Consider the following 24,810-nt stretch of genomic DNA (forward strand, 5'->3'; position numbering starts at 1 on the left):
TGGGCTACTTAGATTTGTGATGTCCTATAGCACTACATAAGTAATGTCTAAGAAGCCATTCTTTCCTCATTTTAGTGTGGCTTATCTTTGCTTTCCCCTTATCTGGTCTGGTTAAATTGCTGTTTTCCCCATTTAAAAGCTTTTAAAACAGTCATCCAACCGTTCTGATTTCCCATGGATTAGCTGCAGTCCCCCCCACACACCCCAGCCATCTGTCTGGTATTTTTACATGCTTTACTTTTTACTATCATGCTGCTTCATATTATTTGATCTCTGCTCCTTCCACTTCTGCCTCTGTGTGTGGCTCAGACAGTTCTGTGTTATTTTATCAGCCTCCAATTGCAAGAGCAACATGGGACAGATACAAGGTTTTGCTGTTCTATTTCCTACTTGTGCTCGCTCACAAGAGAGGCCCTTCTCTGGATAAAAACACTTTGACAGAATCAGGAACAGAACGTTTGAGCAACAGTATTAAAGGCAAACAGGCTTCTACTGGCAGCACCTTACCAGTTCACCTGGGAAAGACACTTCTACAACTAATTTGGTTTTGGTGGTTGTAATGTTTTAGATCCAGAATATAATGAGGTTTTCAAGGAAATTAAGTTTCAGAACCCACTCTCTCCTTCTGGACAAAAGTGAAAGAGAAGCTTCTCCAGGGCAAAGAATATATACCTTCTGGCCAAGACAAAGCACTTACATAGTTGCTGGTTGGTAGTATGAGTGCCTTTGCATGGTGACAGTCACACCAGCAGCTTAATCCACCCTAACTAAAAGTTGTGGGGTGATATATGGGGAAAAAACATGAATTTTATTGCCTTGAGCTGGGGACTAGATATTTATGAGGCATTTCACAAGTCATTCATACAGTGAAAGGTGTATTGGAAGGGAGATGAAGTGTCTGCAATATTCTCTACCATATGCTGTCCTTTGGTAAAGGAAAGGAGCAGTAAGTAAAATTCCACCTGTAACAAGGAGAAAGGAAGGCAGGGGAGGGGGGGATGTCAATCTTCTGCTGAAAGGAGCATCAGTGAAAATCTGTGATGCAGAGGGGAGGAGGCTGCAGAGAGGAAGATGTAAAAGGCTATTTAAAATAGAAGTGGCAAGTAAGACTGCAGGTGTATGAGTCAGTTAAGTTGAAGACAGAGGTGTGCATTGCAACAGCAGAAAATTAATTTGTAACAAGGTAGTCAGCCTGGTCACTGTAATTTGGTAAGATGCTCAAAGGCATGACAGCTGAGGCACACACCAGACAGACTTTGCAATGGGAAAGGAGAACAAATGAGTGCAAGGAAAAAAGGAGGACTTGACAGTGAAAGAGAAATTCTGTATCAAACTGGTGCTCTGCCTTTCTGACATGCAGAGGAACCAGACCAGGAGACCAGACCTTGTAGCTGCCTTACATTTTCTCACCCTCATCTCTTCATCTGGACTGGAGTCAGCATGGAAATGGAAGTCACTAAGTTTAAATGGGAGAATGGGGGCAAGGGGAGGAAGTTCAACAGATGACCAGAAAAACACAGATTCTCAATTATGATCTAAGCTTCAGAAGCTCTGCCTCTGCTTTGTAGTGCTGCTCAGTCTGTTAACAAGGTCACATGCAAAACATTTTTCTGTCTGTATGACAAGACAGCTAAGTATAGAGTGCTTTCTCCTTCTAGTCATTTGATCCTATTCAAAACATATAATCTCCCAGGTCTCCAGTCTGTGCAAAGCCAGACATCAGCACATTTTTGTCTACAGGGCACCTACAAAAGATTAGTGACAATCTTGTGAGGTTTGTGTTGCAGATTCTGTCAAGAGGCCAACATTTAAATAAGGTACCTTGCATTTTCGTTATGAGAATTCCATTATGAGAAGCCCATTATTAGCAAAGTTAGTTTAACTTTTAGTCTGTTTTGCCAGCTACTAATTATATATTTAATGATGTTCACTGCTGGCAAGGGGGGAAGGGAAGATCTGTTCTATTGCTATTTCCCTGGGAAATGAAATGAGCTTGCAGAGTCTGCCTAGTTAAGGGTTATAGCTTTATTCAGAATTCCACCTCATTAATGTAATAATTATTTAATAGCTATGAACCTTCAGCAGATGATCACATTTTATAGATCCCATTTTACAACTCAGAAAAGCAGAACACTGGATTCTGTAGGCGAGTTAAGCATTTATTTGACAGTAATTGGGAAGCTTCTTAGACACTTAAAGTTAGACTTGTATCTCAATGAGCTAGAACTTCAGACCTAATTATTAGTAAAGATCTGAGCACTGAGGTCCCACCAAGGACCTGTGAAACCTTGTCAAAGTTCATACGTTTCTCATGACTAGGCCAAGTGGGTAAGCCATGCAGACCACCCACTCAATACACCTTATTCTACTTAAAACAGGAAAATCCCTTCCTCCTGAAGGCAGAAAAGGGTCTCTAAGCACACTTCTGTCTTAAGCTGCTGAATTTTACTTACAGCACTTCACCTTGTGTGCTGTATGTTACTGCACAAGCCAGTTAAGTCCTACTACCCCTTTAAGTTCTACCGGGGGTAAGTTAACAAGCACTGAGGAAGAAACAGAACATACTGAAACCTTCTCATTACTCATGAAGCTGAGCTAGTGTAGTTCTGAAACAGCTTCTTTACCCTTGTCCCTGCAGCATGTCTTCAACATGAACCCCTACACTGCCAGAACCTGAGTTGCTGCCCTTGCTCTTTCCTGTCGCTTTGGCCAAGATGCATGAAGCCAGGAAAAGCTGGTAATTCACCACTCACTAGATGCTTCTTAAATAAACAAAAAAAGAGGCTCAGAGAGTCAATGCACAGCTGCATCACTGCATCAAGCCCAGCTTATCTGTGTCACCATGCCCTTGGTCCACAGCTGCAATTGCAGTTTCCAGTAAGAGAGAAAAGACTATTTGACAGAAAAAAGGTGGGGAAGGAGCTGTGCCAGTGCAGATACACAGCTGTGATTGTTGCCTTATTCGTGACTGACAAGGAGGGAACTCATGATGAAACTCAAGTGAGACATGCTAGTGCAATCAACAACAATAAAGAAATTCCTCTTCTCTCCTTCCAACTCCCATCTTTTGTTAGTCTCCTGTAAGTACCTGCTGTTCCTCGCTGCTCTGCTTTCTTCAGCACTTTCAGCTTGCTGACTCTAGGCAGGATGTTCAAACTGACCTCGCCTGGCAGCATATGCTGACACTGTCTCACCTAAAAGCCTTGCTCCTCTGCCATTTTAGGGCTGTAGTTCACAGCTGTGCAGTAAATTCTTCTCTGCTGAGTCTATTTTCCAGTGGTCACGGAAAGCAACACACCTCTTCTACACACATTGAACTGGAGTTCAAGAAAGGCCCTGAGCTGTTGCCAGTATTAATTTATTCAGTTAGCTTTAGTTCCCAAATGTGAGCATGAAGTATGCCCACTTGCACTTCCAGGAAGAAAACAAGTGTAATAGCTGTGCAGCAAGTATAAAGTTCAGAATCTCTCTCCTCCTTCCCTTCCTCACAGTTTTCCATTTCTCGCTGTTAATGTGCTTGAACGTCATCTGAATTGTTGAAGCAATCTGCAAGCAAGGCATACAGAATTCTTCCCTCCCCATCCCTTCTTTTAGTAAGGCAAACCTGCATGCACAACTCAAGCTGGAGCAAATAATTCTTTTTGGCAGTTCACAGGAGCCCAGTCTCTCTCATCCCTTTATTCTCCCAGTTCCATTTGGAATTAGAAATGCAATTGCTGAATTACTATGAAGGCAGCTGTTCCTGCAGTATAACCACTCAGGCTGGAAGCAGGAAATAAGGAACCTTCCATTAAAGCCTACAATTACAAGATTTGCAGCTTAAGTTTTGCACACATGAACTATTTAGAAGATGTTTGGATAAGCAAACTTTGGGACACACAGCTATTTGGATAAGCACCGGGCTGCTCCACGGAACCAGGTCTCCTAATAATCAAGATACATGCACAGATAACCTCCCAAAGACTAACTGCTGCTGACCTTCACTGACGGAAAGCTTGCTGAGAGACTCACTTCTTGTTAGACAAGGAAGAATTTAGCCAACAGCTATTAAAAACAGACTAGTGGACTGCATACTTAAGGTGTTTTCTGCACTTGTCAAAGTTTTGACAGCTTAAGAAATGTTCTGTGGCTCCCATTTCCAGTTGTTCGGTATGATTTTCAATTGAATATTCACCTGGCACATCTGTGCAACACACTAGTTTTTGACCATTTTGGATCATAGTTTCATCAAGCTTAAAACCTAATTCCTTCTACTTAGATGAACCTGGTTTATGCATTAGCTTTCAAACACTACTGTGTAGTACTTAATTTGGAGTTATTCAGGCCGATCTGTAATTCCAGCAGCCGAAAACAAAACATTCAATCTCAATTCAATCTCAATCTCAGTGCTTAAGCAACAGGGAATGAAGCAATGCCTGCCATGGCACAGTGTGTTCTGAAAACCCTCCAGAACACCACTTCAGACCTAACTGCACCTGCACAGAGCAGCTGTTAAGTAGGCCACAGAGTTAATACTTCGCCCTTACCTTAGGTCAGGGATAGCAGGAGAACAATGAGACAATATGTGATGAACAGTGCAGAGTCCAGTTGGAGACCTGCAATTAGTGGTGTTCCCAGGGGTCAGTACTGGGGCCAGTCTTACTCAGCATTTTCATGCCAGCAATCTCAGCTAACAGATTTTTAAAAATTCATTTTCTCAGAGAACTCTGGAGGATACCTGAATTTCAGGATATTTCGTTCAAAAAGCAATGGAAGGGGTCTGCCTGTTTATTGCTACTGTAATAAGGGGCAGATCTGACTGCAATACTCTTGATAATGAGCCTGCTGAACCCTGGCTGTGTTTGACTGTCCTCCTTCGACTACACTATGTTCAGCTTTGCAGCATCAGGAACTTTCAAGAATGATGCCTCTTCCTAGCAGGTGATGGGTTAAGACAAGGAACTTCTATAATCTTACAGTGATTTGAGGAGGGGAGAGGGGAAACCATAGTTGGCTCTCCACAGAAGAGTTGAAAGCTTTATTCAGGGGGTTAATAAGGATTCATTCCTTTTCTCATACAGGATTTATTCATAGCCATAACAGTGGCAGAAGAAATTTTATGTCGCAAGCCGAGGAAAAAATGAAGAGCTGCAGCATTTTTGTCTTGCATTGGCAAGTGTACAGCAAGAACCAGTCAAGTACTTAAAAGTTAGTATAATTTAACCCATAATTAAGCAGGCTAAAATGCTCTTTCTGAACAAGGTTAGGATGACTTACAAAACGTTTTTAACAAATGTCAAAGTGTGTTTCAAGCTGAAAGTCTCAAGAGGGTTTAAGTACTTCCACTTTTTAGTCCAGACCAAGGAAAGACAAGAGGACTCGCACGTTTTATGGTATCATGGCCAGAACCGGGTGCATCATTGCTGTGAAGAAATAGCATAAGGCCCATTGAGTTTTTCAAGTCAACCTAAAGAAGCTGACACCACGGAGTTCCCCTCAGTCTGACTCCACACAAGTTTTCTCATTCCTGAAGATGCCCCTTGGAAATGTGACAGCAGTTAAACAGCATTTGAGCCATCACAAGTAACATGGTTTAGCTCATTCTGAATGCAGAGCTCTAGGAAGGGGGTCAGGATAGCTAATAGTGGAGAAACTGGTGACACAAGGCACCTTTTTCCTTGGCATCCCTAGAAAGACACACTTCATAAAGCAGGACAACAGCAAGCTGTCTGGGATGCATGTCTCCAAGCAAACAGTTTTAACAAGTATGACAGATCACAAACTAAGTTTGTTATGAAGGAGCACTGAAATAGCAAACAAATTGCATATGATGCTCTTCAACTTCAGAAGCACTGGAAGTTAGATGCAGTATCAAGCCTCCCACAGTGCATTTTAAACGTTTCTCTCACAACATTTAAGCAATACAGAAAATTACCACTAGGCAGACATTGTTAATATCACTACTGCTTTCTCTTGGTAGTCATTTAGCAGTTTTAATTCTTCAGAGAGTATAAAGCAGAGTATAAAGAGTTTGAAGAGCCAATTTACCAAATATAAACCAAAGCCATTAGCTTTAACTTCAATGAAACAAACAAGCATACCAAAAAAACCCCAACAAACCGACAAAAAAAACCCAACCGCACATCAAAAAGCCTGTTCACATTATAGTGCTGTAGCTTTTCCCTGAGAAGCATCACTTTTATATATAAGGCCACATCTTTGGCTCCTGATATTCAGAAGAGCTTCACTGAAAGCAACAGATCATACCACCATTTTACAACTCACCACAATCTGTGTTTATAGTTCTTAGCAGACTGTCGATTTGTGTCTGAGTCGACATATCAATAAAACCTCTGCCACTTCCCTAGCACGCCAGCAGTGTTTACCTTCTGCACACTGGCCAACACCAACCTGGGAATTTACTTTTTATCTCTTAACTTTATTCTGAAGCCTTAAATCCATACTGTAATCTTTTTCTTTCTGTTGTGGCTGTACATAGTTGAGCAGCTGTTAGAAAAGCTTCTCCAAGTATTTCTGCAAACAAATTTTGTTTTCCAACATTCACAACAAAGCAAACAAAAAACAGGCCAAGAGGGCTGAACTGAAAGACCACTCAAAAATTGCCGAGACATTCAGGTAATTTATTCTCTAATGTTTATCCCTGGTCTACCTCTTATTTTCAAATATCCTAAAACCCTAAAAAAGTCACAACAGAAAATTTACATAAGAACAAAGTAGGCAAGACTGGTTAAACACTTAAACCTAGAATTAAGTGAAAATTTTCACCCCCAAAATAAACAGAGCTTGGCTGACAAACACGTCAGTTCATTTTGACATGTTTGAAATCAAAGACTTTCCAAATAGGTTCAGCTTCTCATTCTATATTCTGTATTCTATAAAATACTTCTAAAGAGTTAGGCACTAAGAAAGAAGCAGAATTTCATCAATGAGCATAATTTAATGTCTCAAAATGATTTTTTGTATATTTGAAACCAATTCTCTAATGACTAAAGTATTTCAGAAACAAACAAAAAAGTAACTCCAAATTACATATTATTAACACGTGTACAGCCAGTAAACTGGAAAGTTATGTTTGAACAGCACAGATGTGCTTTAAATTCAAAGTCTTTATCGCTTGGACTACTGCACACAGTACAGAAGTGGTACTGCATACAATCTAACTTCTCTGTTCTTCAATGAGGCCATTGCACAAAGTTCTCCACTGATTTAACCAGCTCTTCACAAGAATATGGAAGAGCATATTTCTTATTCTCAGGGCCTGTAGTTTCAACACAACAGCCAGAGAGCAATCAAGGTTGCCACAGGTAGCTTTGATTCTATCAAATTCACATTCTTTGTCCCTCGTGAGTGTAACAGATTTAATAAGTCTCAACAAAGACCTTATAAGAAAAAAAAAACAAACCACAACAAAACAACAACAAAAAAGAAAAGCTAACTTCAAAAAGATACAGCAAGCTGCTCTTCTGCCTGCTGTGCATCTCTCACCAGGACACAAATGAAGCTGTTTTCGATGAAACGAACAGCAGAAGAGACAGGTCAGATGCTAAGACAATGCATTTGATAGCTCCCGTGTTTTCTTTATTACTGGGATCTACACCTGTGGCACCTACATGCTCGACATCAACTGCAGAAAATTAAGAGCTTTCTACACTATTAGCCAAAGCCCCATTTGGTTCTCAGTAATTCAGAGATTCAGGTGTTAAGCACTTTATAATTCTTAATTATTGTAGTGAGACTACAAAAGCATACATGAGCAGAGAAGTTATGGATGCCCCATTACTTGAAGTGTTCCAAAGTCAGGCTGGATGGGGCTTTGAGCCTGGTCTGGTGAAAGACGCCCCTGTCCATGGCAGGGAGGTTTGGAACTAAATGATCTTTGAAGGTCTCTCTGATTCAAATAATTTGGTAATTCTGTAAATAATGATGGGAAGCGGAAGGATGAAGTTTATTTTAACATGAGCACCAAAGCTGCAGCACAGCATGCTAGAAGTTGTTAATTACAAAAGAAAAATGAAATAGAAGGCATGTTTCCTTAAATACTATGGAAAAAATTTGCACATCTTGTGAATAATTTTAGGGAAGACCTTCAAGCAACCACTAAAGAAGCACAGAGATGGTTTAACTCTGACCTCTTAACCAAGTGTATCACAGGACTGCTCAGCATGCAGCTGCAAGATTTGAAAGAACAAGGTCAGTTTGGACAATGGTGAAAAGTTTACAAAAATTACCGAATCAAAAGGAGACAGCTGACTGAAGAGAAGTGAATGGACACATCAATAACTGGGGAAATTTTCTCACCAGCAAACTGTAATAGGAGTGATGTGTGGTACTGCTTGTTTTTCCTCCTCATGGCAAAGGGACTCACCAGTTAACAATAAGTATGATGCATGCATGAATCAGAACCTACATTTCTGAGAAAACATCCACAGACAGAAAGAGATAGGCGGAAAAAAAACATTTAGAGTTATTTCAAAAAACCCACAGAGATCAGTGTCTCAAAGGACCTTGATAATTCTAAGTACCACTGCACCTTCTCTGAAAGTCCTGCATGTCTGCACATGTGCAAGACTCAATCAGTACAGAAAGTCTCACTGGAGTTATCTGGGATGATCACTGTAAAAGGTTGCTAATGCTCATAAGAAAGACTCTTGGAGGCAGACTTATACCTGTCTCCTGATCAGCTTTGCTTGATCTGCAAAGCTGCTGCTGAACTAGAGTTTGGAGAAGGTGATGAGAAAGTTAGGGTCATAAGCAGAACACAGTTCCCTCCCAGTGATCAATATGGTTTCTGTTAAGAATTACTTTAATAATTAAATTGTAATAATATCAACACATGCTTTTACTTTATTCAAGTAAAAAGCACTGGCTTGCAAACAATCTATTTGAAACACTGTAAGGAATGACACTGAATTACACCCATTTCTCACTCAATACTTTTTTACTATCAAATGGCTAGCCTGAGTATGTGAAATGGCTCCTGGCACAGCCAGAGAGACTCTTCACCAAGCCACAGTTTTGTGCTGATTTGGTGAGGAATTGAAATGGGGAGAGAAACAAAATAAACAAAACAAAACAAAAAAAGAGAGTTACTAAGCAAGAGCAGGCCAGGTGCAGGAGAAAGGTCTGAAGTCTTAATTGATGCTAAGTTTAAAAACCAGTGCAGCAATAAGAGAGGGCTTGACATGTGAATTTTTCTCCTTTGGAAGGAAAACAAAATAATTAGAAGCCCCAGACAGGCAGCCTCTATGAGATCTAGGTTCTTCTTCGCTCATACTAGCTTCATGCTGCATGATGGGTTGCAAACACTTTCTTTGTGGGGAGACTGATTAGCTTTTTCTCAGTAATAAACTAGAAAGACCCAGATATAGATCTTTTATTTGAGAGCCCAGGACACACAGGCAGCTTTGCTCTGTAGCAGCTCTCTACTTCTATCTCAGGAAAGAGGAATGCAGTATGAACTACAGCTACATGGGTCCCCAAGACACTGCCATCCACAGAACTGACAGCATGTAGAGATACAGCTATGCTTCCCCTTCACTACCGATGGTTAGGAGTGTTGTTCCTTCCTAGAAAGCCAGCCCAAAGCTGAGTCCAATCTCTCAAGCTAGGACAAGGGAATTTGCTTAGTTAAATCTCTGTTAGCATGATCAAGCAAGGCAGAAATCCTGAGAGTTTCCTTCCAGAATCTGTATCTATTTCCTTCTCTTCTACTGTAAGCAAAGTAGTTTCATGAGGATGTGATAACAGAACATGAGTTATCACATGAACACTTAAAAATTTAAATGAAAAAGCCCTTGATGTGGAAAGTGCTGTGAACTCTACTACTGAACAATCAACCCTTATTTGCCTAGCTAGCAGTACCTTGAGTCGAAGTTATTTGCTTTAGCTTCACCTAAAGAAAACCTGATTTCCTATTGAAGTACTGCCTTTTTATAAGATGTAAGTTACATAGGTTTGTTTTTTTAAAGGAGCCAAAGACATACAAAACACCACACAAACATAAAGCTGAGTACCTCATACTACTGATTCTTTCAAACCATTACCTTTTCTTTGCATTTCTGTATTCTTTTCCACTTACTTACATATACTAGACTGCAGCATTTACTGGTTTTCCCACATACTCCAATGTACTTAAAGTGACTAAAATGAAACCACAAGAGGGAAAACTCCTAGGATGGCTGTTGCTGAGGAGGAAAAACCAGCAACCCAAGTCTGGATCACTCAAATTGTCTGATGATTTGTATTTAAAGTGTGGAGAGTTAGTGCTGTCATCTGCTCTGATTTGAATTACTGCAAATCAACTGAGTTTACTGAATAGGAACTGGCACTGTGAAGAGGACTGTCCCTTCACAGGATACGAGTAATAGCCACTTGAGTAAATGCAAGTTACTCATATCCTGCTAGTGGACTAATCTGTCTCTGTACATTCATGTACATTTTTAGTTGCCTCCAGGAATCTGAAGGTGAAGCTCATTTGTTACCTAATGAAACTAATTTCACCAAGATATAACACAAGCATACTGAAAAACCACTATTACTCATACAAGAGGTGTAACCAATGCAGCACTTCTTAAGTTCTGTTTGACGGGTCCATCTCCGAACGCTTACCATCCACCACACAAACCTCAATCTCCCCAGTTGGCTATAGTGTATTCCCAGCTGATTTCCTCCAAGTCTTGAGCAATTTGACCTCCCCTTTTTTCACCGACAACACTATTCTCTTAAACCAAAGTGACTCCCATTGAGTGGGGTGGCAGATTGTGCATTCTTCTTGGAGCCTGAGAGTCATCTTCCCCTTTTTGAAAGAGAAGTGAACCATGCCTTTCTGAGTTAAACTGCAAACATCCAAAATAATGCACAGTGACCAACCAGCCAACCCTGGTGAGCATTCGAAAGTGATACACAGTTACTTGCTTACTATATCTAAGTTTACTTACGCTGTAACACACACACACAGAGGATACAGACATACACTCCTGCACTTTGAAATACCTGCAGTGAGGTTATGCTACAGAAGAAATTAAATTATTCTGGTATAAAATACTGTGAATGATAGGTCTCGATAAAGGCTTCAGCAAAGGAAGATGAAGACATAGCCTCTGAAGACTGAAAGCACTGTAAGAGTTTAGTGACCAGGTTGCAGACCAGACCTGAGTTCTATAGGAACCCACCACACAGTTTAACCAAGTCTATTCTGTAATGGTAATACGATGTCAAGAGAATGAAAAAAACCCAAACAACTGATACCGAGACAGTCACAGGCCCTAGGTTTTCAAGTCAAATTTTGAAGAAGGAAAGAGGTGGCTTCCAACAGAGGGCAAGAGGTTTTGAACCACAAGCGACATGCATCATGGGACAAGATGCAGTATCAACTAATCAGAAGTACCACGCTAACACGACAACTCCTTTCCACATCATGAAAATGCAAGAAGTCTAACCTGGACTTCAACAAAGTATTTGATATGGTGCCATATGGCTCCACGACTGTCAACTAGGAAAAAAACGTTACATGCAAGATTTACACAGTTAATAAAAAAAATCATGTGCTCTTTGGCCAGTAATATCCCACGTTCAAAGAGAAAGCAGCGGGATGGGGCAGTGTCACTCCAACAACTTTTAATACCGGTAGCAAACAACACGCAAGTCGCAAGGGTGTCACGCCGCTTTGCAGATGGGAAGCACGGGAAGATCATGTGAAACGAGCCGAGGACGCTCAGCGATGGGGGTGAAGTTAGGCGGCCTGAGAGGAGAGGCCATGCGCTCAGGAAGCCGCAGCGAAACCAAGGGGGAAGCCCTCGGCGCCGGGGCGGGCGCAGCCACCGCCGCTCCCGCAGCTGCCCGGCGGGCCCGCAGCGCCCTCCCCGCTCCCCCACCTTGACTGCGGGACCTCCGCCACCGAGTTCCGTGCCAGCCGGGAGGCTCCCCCGCGCCGGCAGCAAGCGCAGCTGCCCCAGCTGAGGTCAGCCTCAACGCCGCGGAGCTACCCGGCTCTGGTTTTTAGCTCGGCTTTTGCCGCCCCGCTTTACAAAAGCGCGCAACAGATCGCGGGAGCGAGCGCCGCCAGCAAACGGACCTGGCCGCCCGATCCGCCACAACCTCCGCGTGTGCGCTTCCGCGGGGAGGCAGCTACCAAAACACGTCCTGAAAGCCGGACGCCCGTCGTCGGGCAGCGCTCCCCGGCCCCGCGCCTCCCAGCCCACCCCGCACAAGCAGCCCCGGCCCCGGCCGCTCTGCCCCGCGACGGGACCAGCCGCTCCGGCCGCACCGCCCCGCCAGCGCCGGCCCCGGCCGCCCCTACCCCCGGCTGCCCCAAGCAGCGGGACACAGGAGACCTACCTGCCGAACCGCCCAGGACATCCTCGCCATCCAAAACCCCTCTGTGCTTCGCTCCGCGGAGCTCCCCCTTGGGTTTCCAAACGAGCTTTACCATCTTGATCATCTCGGGCAAGTCCCAGGCCAGGGTTCCCTGCTGATAACCGGGCAGGCTGCCCATGGGAAAGGGCATCGGCTCTTCCCCCGTCCTCCTCCGCCTGCCCGGCTCTGCCGCGGGGAAGAAGCGCTCCAGCACCGGCATCCTGGCCCGCTCCCCGCGCCGGGGAGCCGCAGCCACCCCCCGGCCCGAGCAGCCGCGATGGGCATCCAGAGCGGGGCGGGGGCGCCCGGCCGGCCGCCCACCCGCTGCCCCGTGCAGGGCGCGCCCGGCCCCGCAGGAAGGAGCGCCGGGCTCCGGCCGCCGCGCTCGCCGCCCGCCCGCCCGCCCGCCCTCTGCGCGCCCTCAGCCCGCCGCCAGGCGCCGGCAGCCGGGGCGAAGCGGCTGGCGGGCAGGCGCGGAGCCGCCGCTCATGCCGGCGCAGCCCCGGGGGCGGGGGCTCGGGCCGCGGCTGCCGCCGGCGCGGGGGCTGACGCAGCCCGGCAGCGGCGGTGTGGGTAGCGGGGCTGGGCCGCCCCTCGCAGCCCTCGGTGCGCTCAGGAGGAAGGCAGGGAGGAGGCGGTTTGACTTTATCCACGCCGTGATGCCATGGGGCAGCGCCCACCCCGCCCTCGCCTTCCTCCTCGCCGAGCTCGTTGCGGAGCCGGTGGGGGTTTTGGCTTCTTAGTCAAACCCCCGCTAACCTCGGCTGCCTTTCGGCCGGGAGCAAAGGCGGAGATTCCCGCCCCAGCGCTTCCTGCGCGGGGCGGGAGCGGGGTACGGGTCCGCTGGCAGCGAGCGGTGCCCCCGCCTGCTCTGCTCTCGACCTGCAGCCCCGGGAGAGTGCCCGGAACGGGCACGCAGGGGGCACCCAGGGCGCCGGCGTCTGGCGGGTCGGAGAGGAGCGAGGTGCTGAAACTACAGTTTTGGGGAGGGTGCGGGGTCTGCCCCTACCTTGGCTCTAAAGCTCCACCTGCACGGGTTCACGTCAGGACACTGCCTGGTGGCAGCGATCACTCGCAGACTAACGAGAAGACAATTACTCATGGCAAATCCTCAAAAAAACCCCAAAAGGCCAAGCGGCCCGTGCCAGTGCTCTGCCCCACGCCGAGGTGCGGCAGCGGCAGGGGGCTGGGCAGCGCTTCCCCGAGCTCCCGGGGCGCCTCAGGCCGGGAACAGCAGCACCCCTGGCCCTGCTCTCGCTGGCCGAGAGCCGCCTTGGGCCCTTCCGAATTTATATTTTGGCCTTACAGCATATATCCCTTCTAGCCTGTCTGTCTTCTAGCCCTTGGTTGAGAGAAAGAGCAGAGGGGTGGGCTCTTGCACCAGCGCTTAGTTTCCGGTAAAACTGCAGAAGACTCGTTTAGTAGAGTTTTAGTGGGCATCATAGTATTTTCTAGCAGGCATAGTTACTACATTTGTTACATTCGGGTTACATTCGATGTTCTGCCATTTCTCCAGGTGGAAAAATAAGCTGGCAAACAAGCAGGATCATCCTTCACAGAGGAAGAGGAGACAGCAGAATGGACTGAAAGTTAACAAACACCCTTACCTGTAGAAAACAGGGTGCACAAGCCTTTCCTCCTCATGCCAACATCAGCAGAGGCAGCGTGCTTTCCCCTGCTCTAGGATCCTCTGCCAATGCTTACCTTCACGTTCACACCTCAAACTGATGACTAATGCTTGTCAAGAAGGAGCCCTGTTTTGACTGCAGGCTGTAGCTACCAGCATACTACACTTTCAGGTGGCTGTCTTGAAAATAGTGAAGTGCTTCCCAAGTATTACACTACTGTTGCTGTACTGTTATTTTGCAGAGTCCCTAGCATCAGGACGTCCTGACGGTTGGAACAAAGGGGTGAAGAGCAAGGAAAACAAATAGATGATGTGCAGTACAGTGTCAGAACCACTAACAAAGCCATGCAATGCGTAGTTATAATTCTGTGAAAAGGTAAATTTTACTGGGTTTAAGTTCATATGGCTTCTTGTGATATATTAGGTTTTTCTATTCAGTGTTTGTTTTGAAATTACTTTTTAAAGCAATGTTGTTCCTGTTAGGGATAAATTAAGCAGCTGAAGTCCGAAAGACTTAGAAGATGAGCATTTGCCTACTGGGCAATTTAAACCTTGCACCCCAACTACTTCATTTTTTGAAGTTTTGAGCTAGAAGGAATTGCAGTCACTTTTTTTTCCAGTTATTGTTTTTCCTCGTTTACCTCTGCATTTCATGTTTCACACTGGGGCAAAACCCACAAGTGTCAGTGGTGTGAAAGAAAGGCTACCCTTGTGGCATTTCCAGCTTCACTGGATGCAAGAAGTATCAGATATCTTGGAAGAGAATATATTCACAAATTCAGTTTTCAGATGAGTATCTGAATATTTAAGTACTTAACAGAATTTAGCCACCAAACCTGTTGATAGCAGAAACAGCAATCTTCTGAGTTTTCAAACTCTGCAACTACATTTTTATATCCTTAAAACTGTGAAAAGTTTTGTGCCAACTATAGTTGGGCCACTTGGCTATGAACCTGCCTTGAGGAGAAGATCAGACAGTCAGAATCAAAGTATTAATTGCTCTACAGGTGCAAAGCAGGGGGGCAGTCAGAAACCCAACTGAAACTGTCATCTGTTGCTGTTACTGGTTTAGTGTTTCAAGAAGCTATGTAATAAACCTAACAAACAGTATGTATTTTTTCTTGGAAAATTAAACGAAAATAACGGCTCTAGATAGTCTGTTTTTTTCTGTTTCCCCCCCCGCCCCTACTTTTTGGCCAGTTTAAGAATCAGCAATTGTGAATTAAGAAAATAAATCATGTAAAAATGTTGCCTGGCATTAGTGTAAATTATTACATCTTATTCCTACTAAATTTGTGCTTCACAATTTGTACTACAATTCAGTGATTATTTATCTTTAATACATCGAGGATTTTGCTACTACTGATTTACTTTCCTTTTGTCTTTTTTTGTTACCAGAATAGAGCCAGATAAAAGCTGCTCACAGGAAAGCCTAGAAGATAAATATTTGCATAATTCTCAGAGACTTTTAAGATGCAAAAGGCTCGGATTTTGCAAGTGATTTCTCTGACTTAACTGTGCTGTGATGATTTACCCAACTTGAAGATGTGACCTCAGCTTTTCATTGCTCTTGAGAAAAGACATCAGAATTAAAACATAACATACTCCTACACAGCAATGTACACAGCCATTTGTGACTGCATTTTAAACAGTCCTTGAGCAAGCTCAGCTTACCTAAAGCTTCTCTTCTGAATTCTCACTTCCAGCTAGACTTGAAGGAAGTCTTGCAACAGGGATGGATGCCTTTATTGCTGCTAACTGCATTTCTCTCCAACTCTGAGTCAAAGAAGCTGAAGTCATTACAAGAGAAATATAAATGTGTTAGCTCTGGCCCTCATTCATCCTGAGAAGCAGTGCCAAGTAAAAGGCAAGTGGAGTGGGATCTGAAAGCCTGACGAGGCACCGTGTATTTTCACAGGTAGACACAAGAACTGGAAGAAACCTGAGGAGGGAATACTGTGGTGGGAGAAAAGGGAAGGGAGTAAGCTTGACAGATTAATAGCTGGTGTTTCGTAATTGGTGTCTCTTAAAAAGTTCTACTTGTTTGCTTATTCACTCCAAAGTTATGTACTAAGAGCTGCAGCAGCAGAATTGCATGCCAGATGGTAGAGGAAGTGCCTCGTGTATCTTTCCAGTCTACTGAAGCCTGCAGGGCCATCATTAACCCACTGCTCTGGTTTTCATTGCAAGTCCCTTTCTTCCCCTTTTTTATTTTCTTTCCTTCAAAGAAAAACGAGGGAGGAGGAAAGAGAAAAAAAAGAAAAAGCCATGGTTTAAACTGGTAATAGCACCATCCTTTTGGCTTTGAGCTACCCTGTCCTGTGCCAAATATACTGCCTCCAGCAGCTCTCCCACAACAAATCAGTCCAGACACACAAAAGCTGTAAAAAACAGAATGGTGCAGAAAGATCCTCAGGGTGCAGAAAGTGCTCCCTCCACTCCCCTCAGCCTTTTCCTTTTGCTTCCCCCCCCAAGCTTCATTCCCCAGCAATGACCTTCTGCTTGCCAGTACTGTAAATGATACTGGGACCTCCAGCCTGCAACGCTGCTGACAGCTTCCTCAGAGTACAGGCAGCTCGGCCTTTCTGTATTAACAGAGCATTGTAAAGGGGAATTTATATTCCATTATTCCTCTCACTTCGATCTGATAGCCGACGTTTGAAAAAATGGCTCATAAATTAGTAGAGTGGCAGAGTCATTACTATTAGAAAATTTGTCTATTCTTTCAGCCAACCCACATTGTGTGACAACTTACTAAGAGTAACATTCCCAAACAGAAGCCTGAAAAGATTTTATATTGTCTATTTATGCAGTACATAATTTTAAAAAAAATAAATTAAAAATTGAAAATGACTACCAAATTTGTCAAGTGATCAGCAAACATTAAGTAATCCAAACGTAGAGACGGGTTTCAAAGACTATCAGATGCTGATTGTTAGAAAGTGTAAAGCATATGTCTTTAGACAGCACTTATGAGTGGAATCAAATTAGTAGTCACTAAAAGTATGCCTCTGCCTCTGACCCAGAGGTTGCAGAGTCAGTAGGCTGGGCCATTGCCCAGGGTCAGAACCAGGTGATGACACCATTGTATGGGGTACAGTGGGGCACAGTTGTTAAAGATGAAGAAAAATAATACATAAATGTGTTGCACATCTGCAGGGCAGCCTGAAAGGAGCAACAGAGCAAAGAAGAACATGAGTGAGTAACTTTCAGAGGGGACAAGCAAGCTGAGTGCCTAAGAGGCTTGGAGAATATGACAGAAGAAACACAAACAGGCAGAGTTATGCAGAGCTTGCAATACTTTTTCTAACGACCTTCTGGAACATTTCTTTCATTGCATTAAAATATTAGTATAATATTTTTATTCTTTACCTCACATTTGCCTAATTCCAGATGTCCATAATTTTTAATTTTATTCTCACTAACGAGAACAATTACTCATAATCATCTCTATCACAGCCATTACTTTATTAAATATTAATAATTTTGTATTTATTTGGGAAAAGTTACTATGTCTTTGCTCAAGACTGTGCATACTAAATTCTATACACTACCTCAGAACTTTCTGTTCCCAACTCTGACATGAGTTTAATATTGTTACTATGAATTCTCAACAATTTACTCAAGGTACAGAGTAGGATATTTTTTTTTAATCTACTACCATCTCAGTGTCAAAAGTAGTGAAATGAATTTCTAAGGGTCATTAGGATACACTATTTGTTCTGGCCTGGCCAGCATCACTCCTTGAGAGCCTCACCTACTGGGAAATGTTGGAGACAGACAGTGGTGTTCCGCGGGGTCGCGGTAATCTTTGGGTTGTTGTCAGTCAATCACAGTCCTTGGGAAAAGGTTCTGGAAACAGAGGAGTGAGGATTGAGGATTGAATTCTGGAGGGCAAGGAGCCAATTTCTTTTTCACTCTTAGCACATGTAAGATAGCACATTTTAATGATTAACAATCTGTACTACTAACTAAGCAAAAACACTTGTGGTAAAGGAATAAACAGAAGTCCGTAAGTAATTGGAAACAGTGAGGTTGTGTAATTTTTCCATTGCCTGCTTTGGAAAATCAGAAGTTCAGCATACTGAGCCTGATGCTTAAAAATCTTCCACAGTACATGGTGAAATTCTGTGTAGCTTTAAAGGAAGTAACAGATAATTGAGTCATCTCACCTTAATAAAGTATAGTAAGAGAATAATAATGATAAGCTGAAGGACAACCAAGAAGGGAATTGCTAGTACTACATTTAATTGTGCTGCACAATTTCTCTGATGGACTCCATGAGTTTATCTCCTCCCTTAATTTGTACAGGCAAGAGAGATTCACCTGAGCCAAGGTAGAGTCAGGAGAGGTAATAAAAACTCAGGGTCATCCCAAAAGGAGCTGTTACTCAGCAAACATTGCAACAGTTTTGCAAAGGATGCTTAATAATGAACTGGGGGATAATGGAGTGGGAGGTGAAGAACACTGTACCTAATTGAAAATGTATGTAGAAATCAGGTGGGCAGAAAAAAAATAAACCTATTATATGAGATAATGGAAATGCCCATCAACAGCTTTATATAATAACTGTGTAACTAGAACAGCAGCAGCATCCTGCACGATTTCTTTTTGTGAAGAGGTAAAAAAAGCCTGAGTAGAAAAAGGGACTAACCAGATAAGAGATGCATATCCCTTAAATACATAACTAATATTAAGTATTAAGTCTCAATTAAGTCTCAATGAATTCAGAAGGATTACTGCCATCTTTAAAGCTGAGAATATGCATGCATGTTGTCTCACTTGGGACATAAGTATCTAAAAATTACAGCAGCAGTTTGAAAGATGACAGATGTACCACATATGAAGTATTTCTTTTTTTCACCTATAACCATAATGAGATGCATTAGAGACTGTATAGCCCATGGTATCCTTGTCCTTTATATTATTTAGAAAAGACTTGCAACTATGATTATGTTTTTTCTTGCCTTTTGAAATTATAAAGTGAGTAGATGAAAAATCTGCATCAGGTGGTGTCTATATTTTTGTCATAGAAATCATAGTACAGTAAGAATAAATGGGAGATAAATATAATGATAGAGAAATAATAGGGCTTGCTCCTTCACTGGTAAATCAGGTATCACAGGATTTGATACTGTAGTTTTTCCCTTTAGCTTTCAGAGTGGAGAAGAAATAATATTATGCTAGGAAAAGAAGCACTATTTAAAATAAAATTAATACATATTTAACTTCTAAAACTTGTTAGATATTTGATGGCTGCACATATTAATATTGCAGAGTATCTCTTCCTCATTATTCTTCAGGTTTTGTCTGGAGAATTTAGTAATTACTGGCAAACTTTTCTCTGGGTATAATCCAATTTAGACCCTATGATAAGCATTAGGATGGCACAGGTTAGAGATAGGCCTTGTGCAGACCTCCCCCAAATTTATCCCTGTTTGCAATGCGAGAGTAAACTGCTACAGCTGAGGCATACTTTGCCTGATGCCACGTGCATTCTGATTGCAGACCTGTTGCTAGCAGTGATTAAATAAACTTGATACTTTGGTCAGGTTGAATACCTTGGCCACTAAATAAAAGCAGAACAAATATCTTGGCTGGAATACCTATGGCACTCGAGTACCATTTCTACATTTATGATCATGTTGTAATGACACTTTGTCTTTGCTCTGTCTGCACATCAGCTTTCTGACCATATGCAAACCCCAAAGCTGGGGTGATTTGCCCTCCCACAGAAGTGCCCTGGCTTCATTTCCCTCTTTGCATTTGCACAACAGCAGCGAGTGCAGTTTGCTGTGGGGATGGCCAGGAGACAGAGCTGGGATGTCGTGGGAAAGGTCTAACAATGATGCACAAACATCCTAGTGACAAACTGAGCTCCCTCTGACCTAGTTTCTCATGACTCAAAATCAGGCCATATTTACAGTAATCAAGCTCTCTGCCTTTCTTACAACCGCGTTTGTGTCAATGTGGTCCCAGGTCTGGAACTCTTTCACCCCTGGGCTGGCATTTCATTACCAGGCGATCAAACCCCACAGACCATCACGCAAACGCGTCAGGTTTCTTCACTACACCTTCCACTGGAAATGCAGTCTTGCTGGTGATGCTGCAGAAAGAAAAAAACTCTGAGTAGACAGCCTAGGAGGAAAAGCTATCTCGCACTGGGCAAAGGCATCCACTAGACCTGCAGATGGAGAGAAGGCTTTCTGGAAAAGCTGTTTCTCTCAGATGTATTTGGGCAGGCTGCTCTCAGTAACGTAGTCCCAGCTGCACTACGCTTTCCAAGATACGCTGACCATATGTAAAACCATAAATGTTTTCCAATGTTTGCTAAGATATCTGTTACCACGTGCGTGGTTGTTTGTTTTTTTTTTTTCCTTCAATCCAGGCAATCACACATCATCTTGCAGGGCTCTGCACAGCTCTTATGATAGCAATATTCATTTAGGTACATGGTACTTTTAAGACACATTATTCTAAAAAAATCCTTAATTGATCAAAAGCTTTGTAAAAGATGAAAATATTCAGGTTGTTTTGATAAGATGATCATACTAACGCTTTACTGTATAAAGATTTTTCCCAGACCTTAGCCACACAACAAAGTGTGAGCTTCAGTCATGGTACAGACATCCATAAACACATTTTCCATCAGTAGCAACGTGGTTTTGCATAGTCAGGACAGAATTTCTGTCTCCCTTCCCCTGTCTGTTCAGCACAAGGGACTATATTTGCCTGTGCTTGATCTGTTTTTCAGAGGTCTGCAATATCGTATGCCAAGTCAATTACAAGACATCACTGGATACTTAACCTCACAATTTAAAAGCTTTTGGGTTACTCTCTTTAGCTTACCTTCTGCTGACACAGATCCTCTAGAAACAACAGCAAAACCATTTTCAGGCGCCTTTGTGTGGGATGAGAGAGCTAAACACCAGAGTGATTGGTCCCACCAACATGTTCTGCCACCTGCAACTGCAGTCTGAAGATGCTTAATTCGGAAAGCAAGCTCAGATCCTTAGAATGATAAGTACCTTCTTTTCTCTATAAGCATAGGCTTGGCAAAGTGTCTCCCTTTTTTTGAAGTCTGCAAAGTTCTGGTCACACTCAGAGAAGCTGATTGAAGGAGATTGCTGTGTGTCTCCATTAACCAAGGAAAGTAAATTTCAGTGCTCAGGGGAGCATTGAGCTGCCTGGGACAACTGTGCTCCCCAGCTCTGAATTCCCTTTCCACACAGCTCTATCCACGGTCTGGAGTGCTTTGAAAAGTGGAGATATTACAGGCTATTTGATACTGTGTCCTAAAATCAGAATGAAAGAAAAGCCTATACGATGGCCTACTCTATCTTCTTGCTAATGCTGGCTTGCTTTTAACGGCATATTATGCATATACTAAATAACTAAAATAGTTTTTGTTCTTTTTATCAGGGACTTCTTATGCACTTCAGTGAAACCCATTACACATTATGGTTATTGTTAAAGTATAATACCAATGTTCAAGTAGTACCAGACGAAACTGGTTTCAGCCACCATTAACGTGGGCTTTTCCGAAAGGGAAAGAAATCCTCCAGTATTTCCAATTTCAGCTGAAACACTGGTACAGGAAACAACTTAGTGGGGCTAGCATGCAAGGAAGTGATGTCACTTTTACCAGACTGTGTGACTGTGTGCAAAAAAATCAAATATCAGTTGCCTTATCACTCTATTAAACCACTATGCCAATGAATTGGAAAATGAACTGCATTTCCTTTGCTGACATTTGCCATCTACATCAGCTGATTTTTAATGGCTTAATCTCAGGTTTCCATCTATGCCATCATATGTGCTTGGATAAGTCCAATAGGAAATACTTATTTAAGTCTCATTTTTGCATGAACATGCACTTCCTTTTCCAGTCACAGCATAAAGAGAAATGCATGCTCATCTAGGATGGCCTGCTGGGTCCTTATTATTTTCTTTTCAAAGGCACAGTTGCTTAGTTCAGAATACAATCACTAACATAATAAAAATAATGTTCACAGTAGCAAATTGGAAAGCAGAATTTGTTTCATGAAAATGTCAGACTTTGTTTAGAAATTAAAAGTTAAAACCAAATGTCCATTAGGAAAAAATAAAAAATCTGCAGTAAACTACTTCCGAGAGAATATTTTTTCCTTTTGATGTCAGAAGTATTTTTTTGAGATAACTTCAAAACATTGCAGTAGAATAACAGATCCCATAACCTGATATTTTAATAACATTTAACCTGGTATTTGAATAACATTTGAATAAACACGTTAGAATATTGGAGTCCAAATAAATTAACAAAACAATAGCAAAGGAAAACTACCAGAAAAGGTCAGAATGTAATGCTGATTGTTTTCTTAACAAAATGAGAAACGAGAAGCAACTTTCCCTCAGAAAAAAATATTAATCATTTTTTGAGAACAAAATTATAACACTGCCTTTTCTGAAGCAAAATTACCCTGCTGAAAAAATTTCAGCTAGCTGTAGCTATCTTATTGAACCTTTTCTAGCTGAAAGTGCATGGAAACAAGAGCAAGCACAGGACAACTTGAATGCAAGAATGAGGATGTGTTTAGATCAAGAGCTCAGCAGCTTGCAGGTGTCTTGTGTGGGGCATAGAAGAGAAAGGAAGACCTGACAGCATCTCTGTAGCACTAAATGTCTATGAACCAACAGTGGTAAAAAATCAGCCCCAGCAGCTCTGCAGTGAATGCCCTCTCCTGTGGCTGGGACCACTGGAACATGACGTACTGTGGCAAGAGGAACTGGCAGAAGATCCCTGTTGAAGAAATCTTAAAGTATTACACAGACATAAATGGGAGACAATGTATGGTAAAAGAGATTGTGATTGGTAGCTATTTACTATGGTTAATTAATTTTATTTTATAAAAAATGCAATGAAAGCAGTAGACCTTTATTAAGCAGGTGATAGTTGGTCTAGGTAAGATGAAGAATATTAACTTTGTAGATGATATATTTAAATCTCAGAGGCAAATAGTTTTATTTAACATATACTGCAATTTTAGGTTATTTTTGTCATTTCCCTGTAGCATAAAGCCAAATATAACTTTCCTAATTGCTTTTTTTTTCTTTATTACTAAATGTCAATTTACCTCAGCATGTATGTGGGAGTAAAAAAAATTTTGGATTAGATCAATTTGGTAACAGACGTCTGTGTGGTTGGAGCCTTGTTTTACTAGATGTTATACAGACAGTTCCTAATTATCATTCAAAGATCAGTGTAAGAAGCAGGGAAACTTTCACAATGCCAACTTTAGATATGCAGCTTGGCCACTAACTTAAATAGGAATGAGACAGCCACCAAGGGGACAATTAAAAGTAACTAAATTAGCTGCTACTCTGAATTGCTGTATTACAGAGCCTGTCTCTTCCCTTTGACTCAAAGAGGAGCCATGGGAAAACAGCTGGATAATTCATCCAGTCAAGGTTTGGGCTGATGTTTGGGTAAGCTGCTTGCATCCTAAATTACAATGGTGCATAGTGGCACAGCCTTTGGGACAGACCAAATGCCCTAAATGATTACAATTGCTGTTTTACAATTGTTTAGTGGAATTCATCACATCTTTGGCAGGAATCCAAACAACCAAACCTTCTTTCTTTTTGTTTTGAGCTTCAAAATGTTCCAGTGCTTTCTGGAAAAATAAATACTGGAGTCAGCTGTGGGCCTCAGTTTCTGCTGAGATCAGAAGTGGAAGGATGAGAACAGTGCGAAAGGTGCTACCCTTTGGTTGTTTATAGGGAGGAGAATCTCATGAGAAAACTCTGATCTCAGGTTTTTTTGTTGGATTCTAAGATGCTAAGATAAATTGAAAGAAACATTCAGAATTGTCAGTATTTTTTCTATAAAATGGACTCACAAAAGACTGGAGGTTTGCCTGTTACCTGCTTAAACCTATCAGCAGTTCTGCTTGAACAAATTTTGCAAATTCAGACTTTGAAGCTCCAGAAAACAGCAACAGTAATGGCTGTATGAGTGTTCCTATGTTAGAGGATAACAAAACTCTTTTTTCACCGCAGTTTTCACAATATCTAGGCATATTTATGGAGTTTCACTGTAATAATGGCATTTGTTTCAAGATGCAGAAATAAAGGAAAGTGAACTGTCCTTTTGTAACGGACTTGCATCTCTACAGATGTCAACTCCAGAGCATCCAAAAGCTCCATCACACATTGCACACACTCTTGAGAAGAGGTGTACTTTTTTTCTGAGCAGATTTGCATCCAGCTCCCTGGTCTGTCACCTTGCCTGGGTGATACTAAGAAATTAGCTTTAATCAGTTTGGCTATATCTAAGCTACCTAAACTCAGGACTTCCTCCTGGTTGCAGGGTTGGTGATGTGTGGCAACTCAGGGCTGGGATGAGATCTGAAGCCTACTTCTCCTTTCTGTCTTGTCTCTCCGATGTCTCAGGGAAGAAGTCTGGGGATGTAAGCTGCAAAAGCACCAAAAGCACTATGCTGCACTGGGTAATTTTGGTTAATTAGGAAAATGGAATTAAGTGGCTTGTAGTGTCTTACAGCATAGCTGGAACTGTTCTCTTATGGCTAATATGGGAATAGTGTTACCTTTCTTCAAAGGAAGAAAGCAAACATAAATGTCAGGACTAATGAACCTTTAGCATACTGTAGTAAAAGAGGCCCTATACCTCTTTTGAGACATATTTTTAAGGTTCTGGTCTGAAACATAGTTATTCTGGCCTATGAAGTTCTATAGCTGTCTGGTCACCCTCAGGGCTCAAGTGCAATCAGCGACAGTACAAATAACAAATACATGTTGAAATGCAACACTGTTAGCCAGGTTCAGAATGG

At 42.5% G+C, this 24,810-nt stretch overlaps 1 protein-coding gene across 3 annotated transcripts in view; it reads right to left on the reverse strand.

The window, feature by feature from the left end:
• The window catches only part of PDE7B (phosphodiesterase 7B), a 169,379-nt gene that overhangs the window by 65,427 nt on the left and 79,142 nt on the right, over positions 1 to 24,810 (reverse strand). Inside the window, exon 1 of one of the 3 annotated variants that reach the window (XM_051614722.1) lies at positions 12,337 to 12,735. The exons of the other annotated variants lie outside the window; for them this stretch is intronic. Coding sequence (XP_051470682.1) covers positions 12,337 to 12,574 — 238 coding nt within the window. The 5' untranslated portion in view covers positions 12,575 to 12,735. Of the gene's footprint in view, positions 1 to 12,336; positions 12,736 to 24,810 lie in introns of those variants that run through there. 3 annotated transcript variants of the gene reach the window in all.

Source organism: Apus apus, chromosome 3 (genome assembly GCF_020740795.1).
Source record: "Apus apus isolate bApuApu2 chromosome 3, bApuApu2.pri.cur, whole genome shotgun sequence".
NCBI lineage: Eukaryota > Metazoa > Chordata > Aves > Apodiformes > Apodidae > Apus > Apus apus.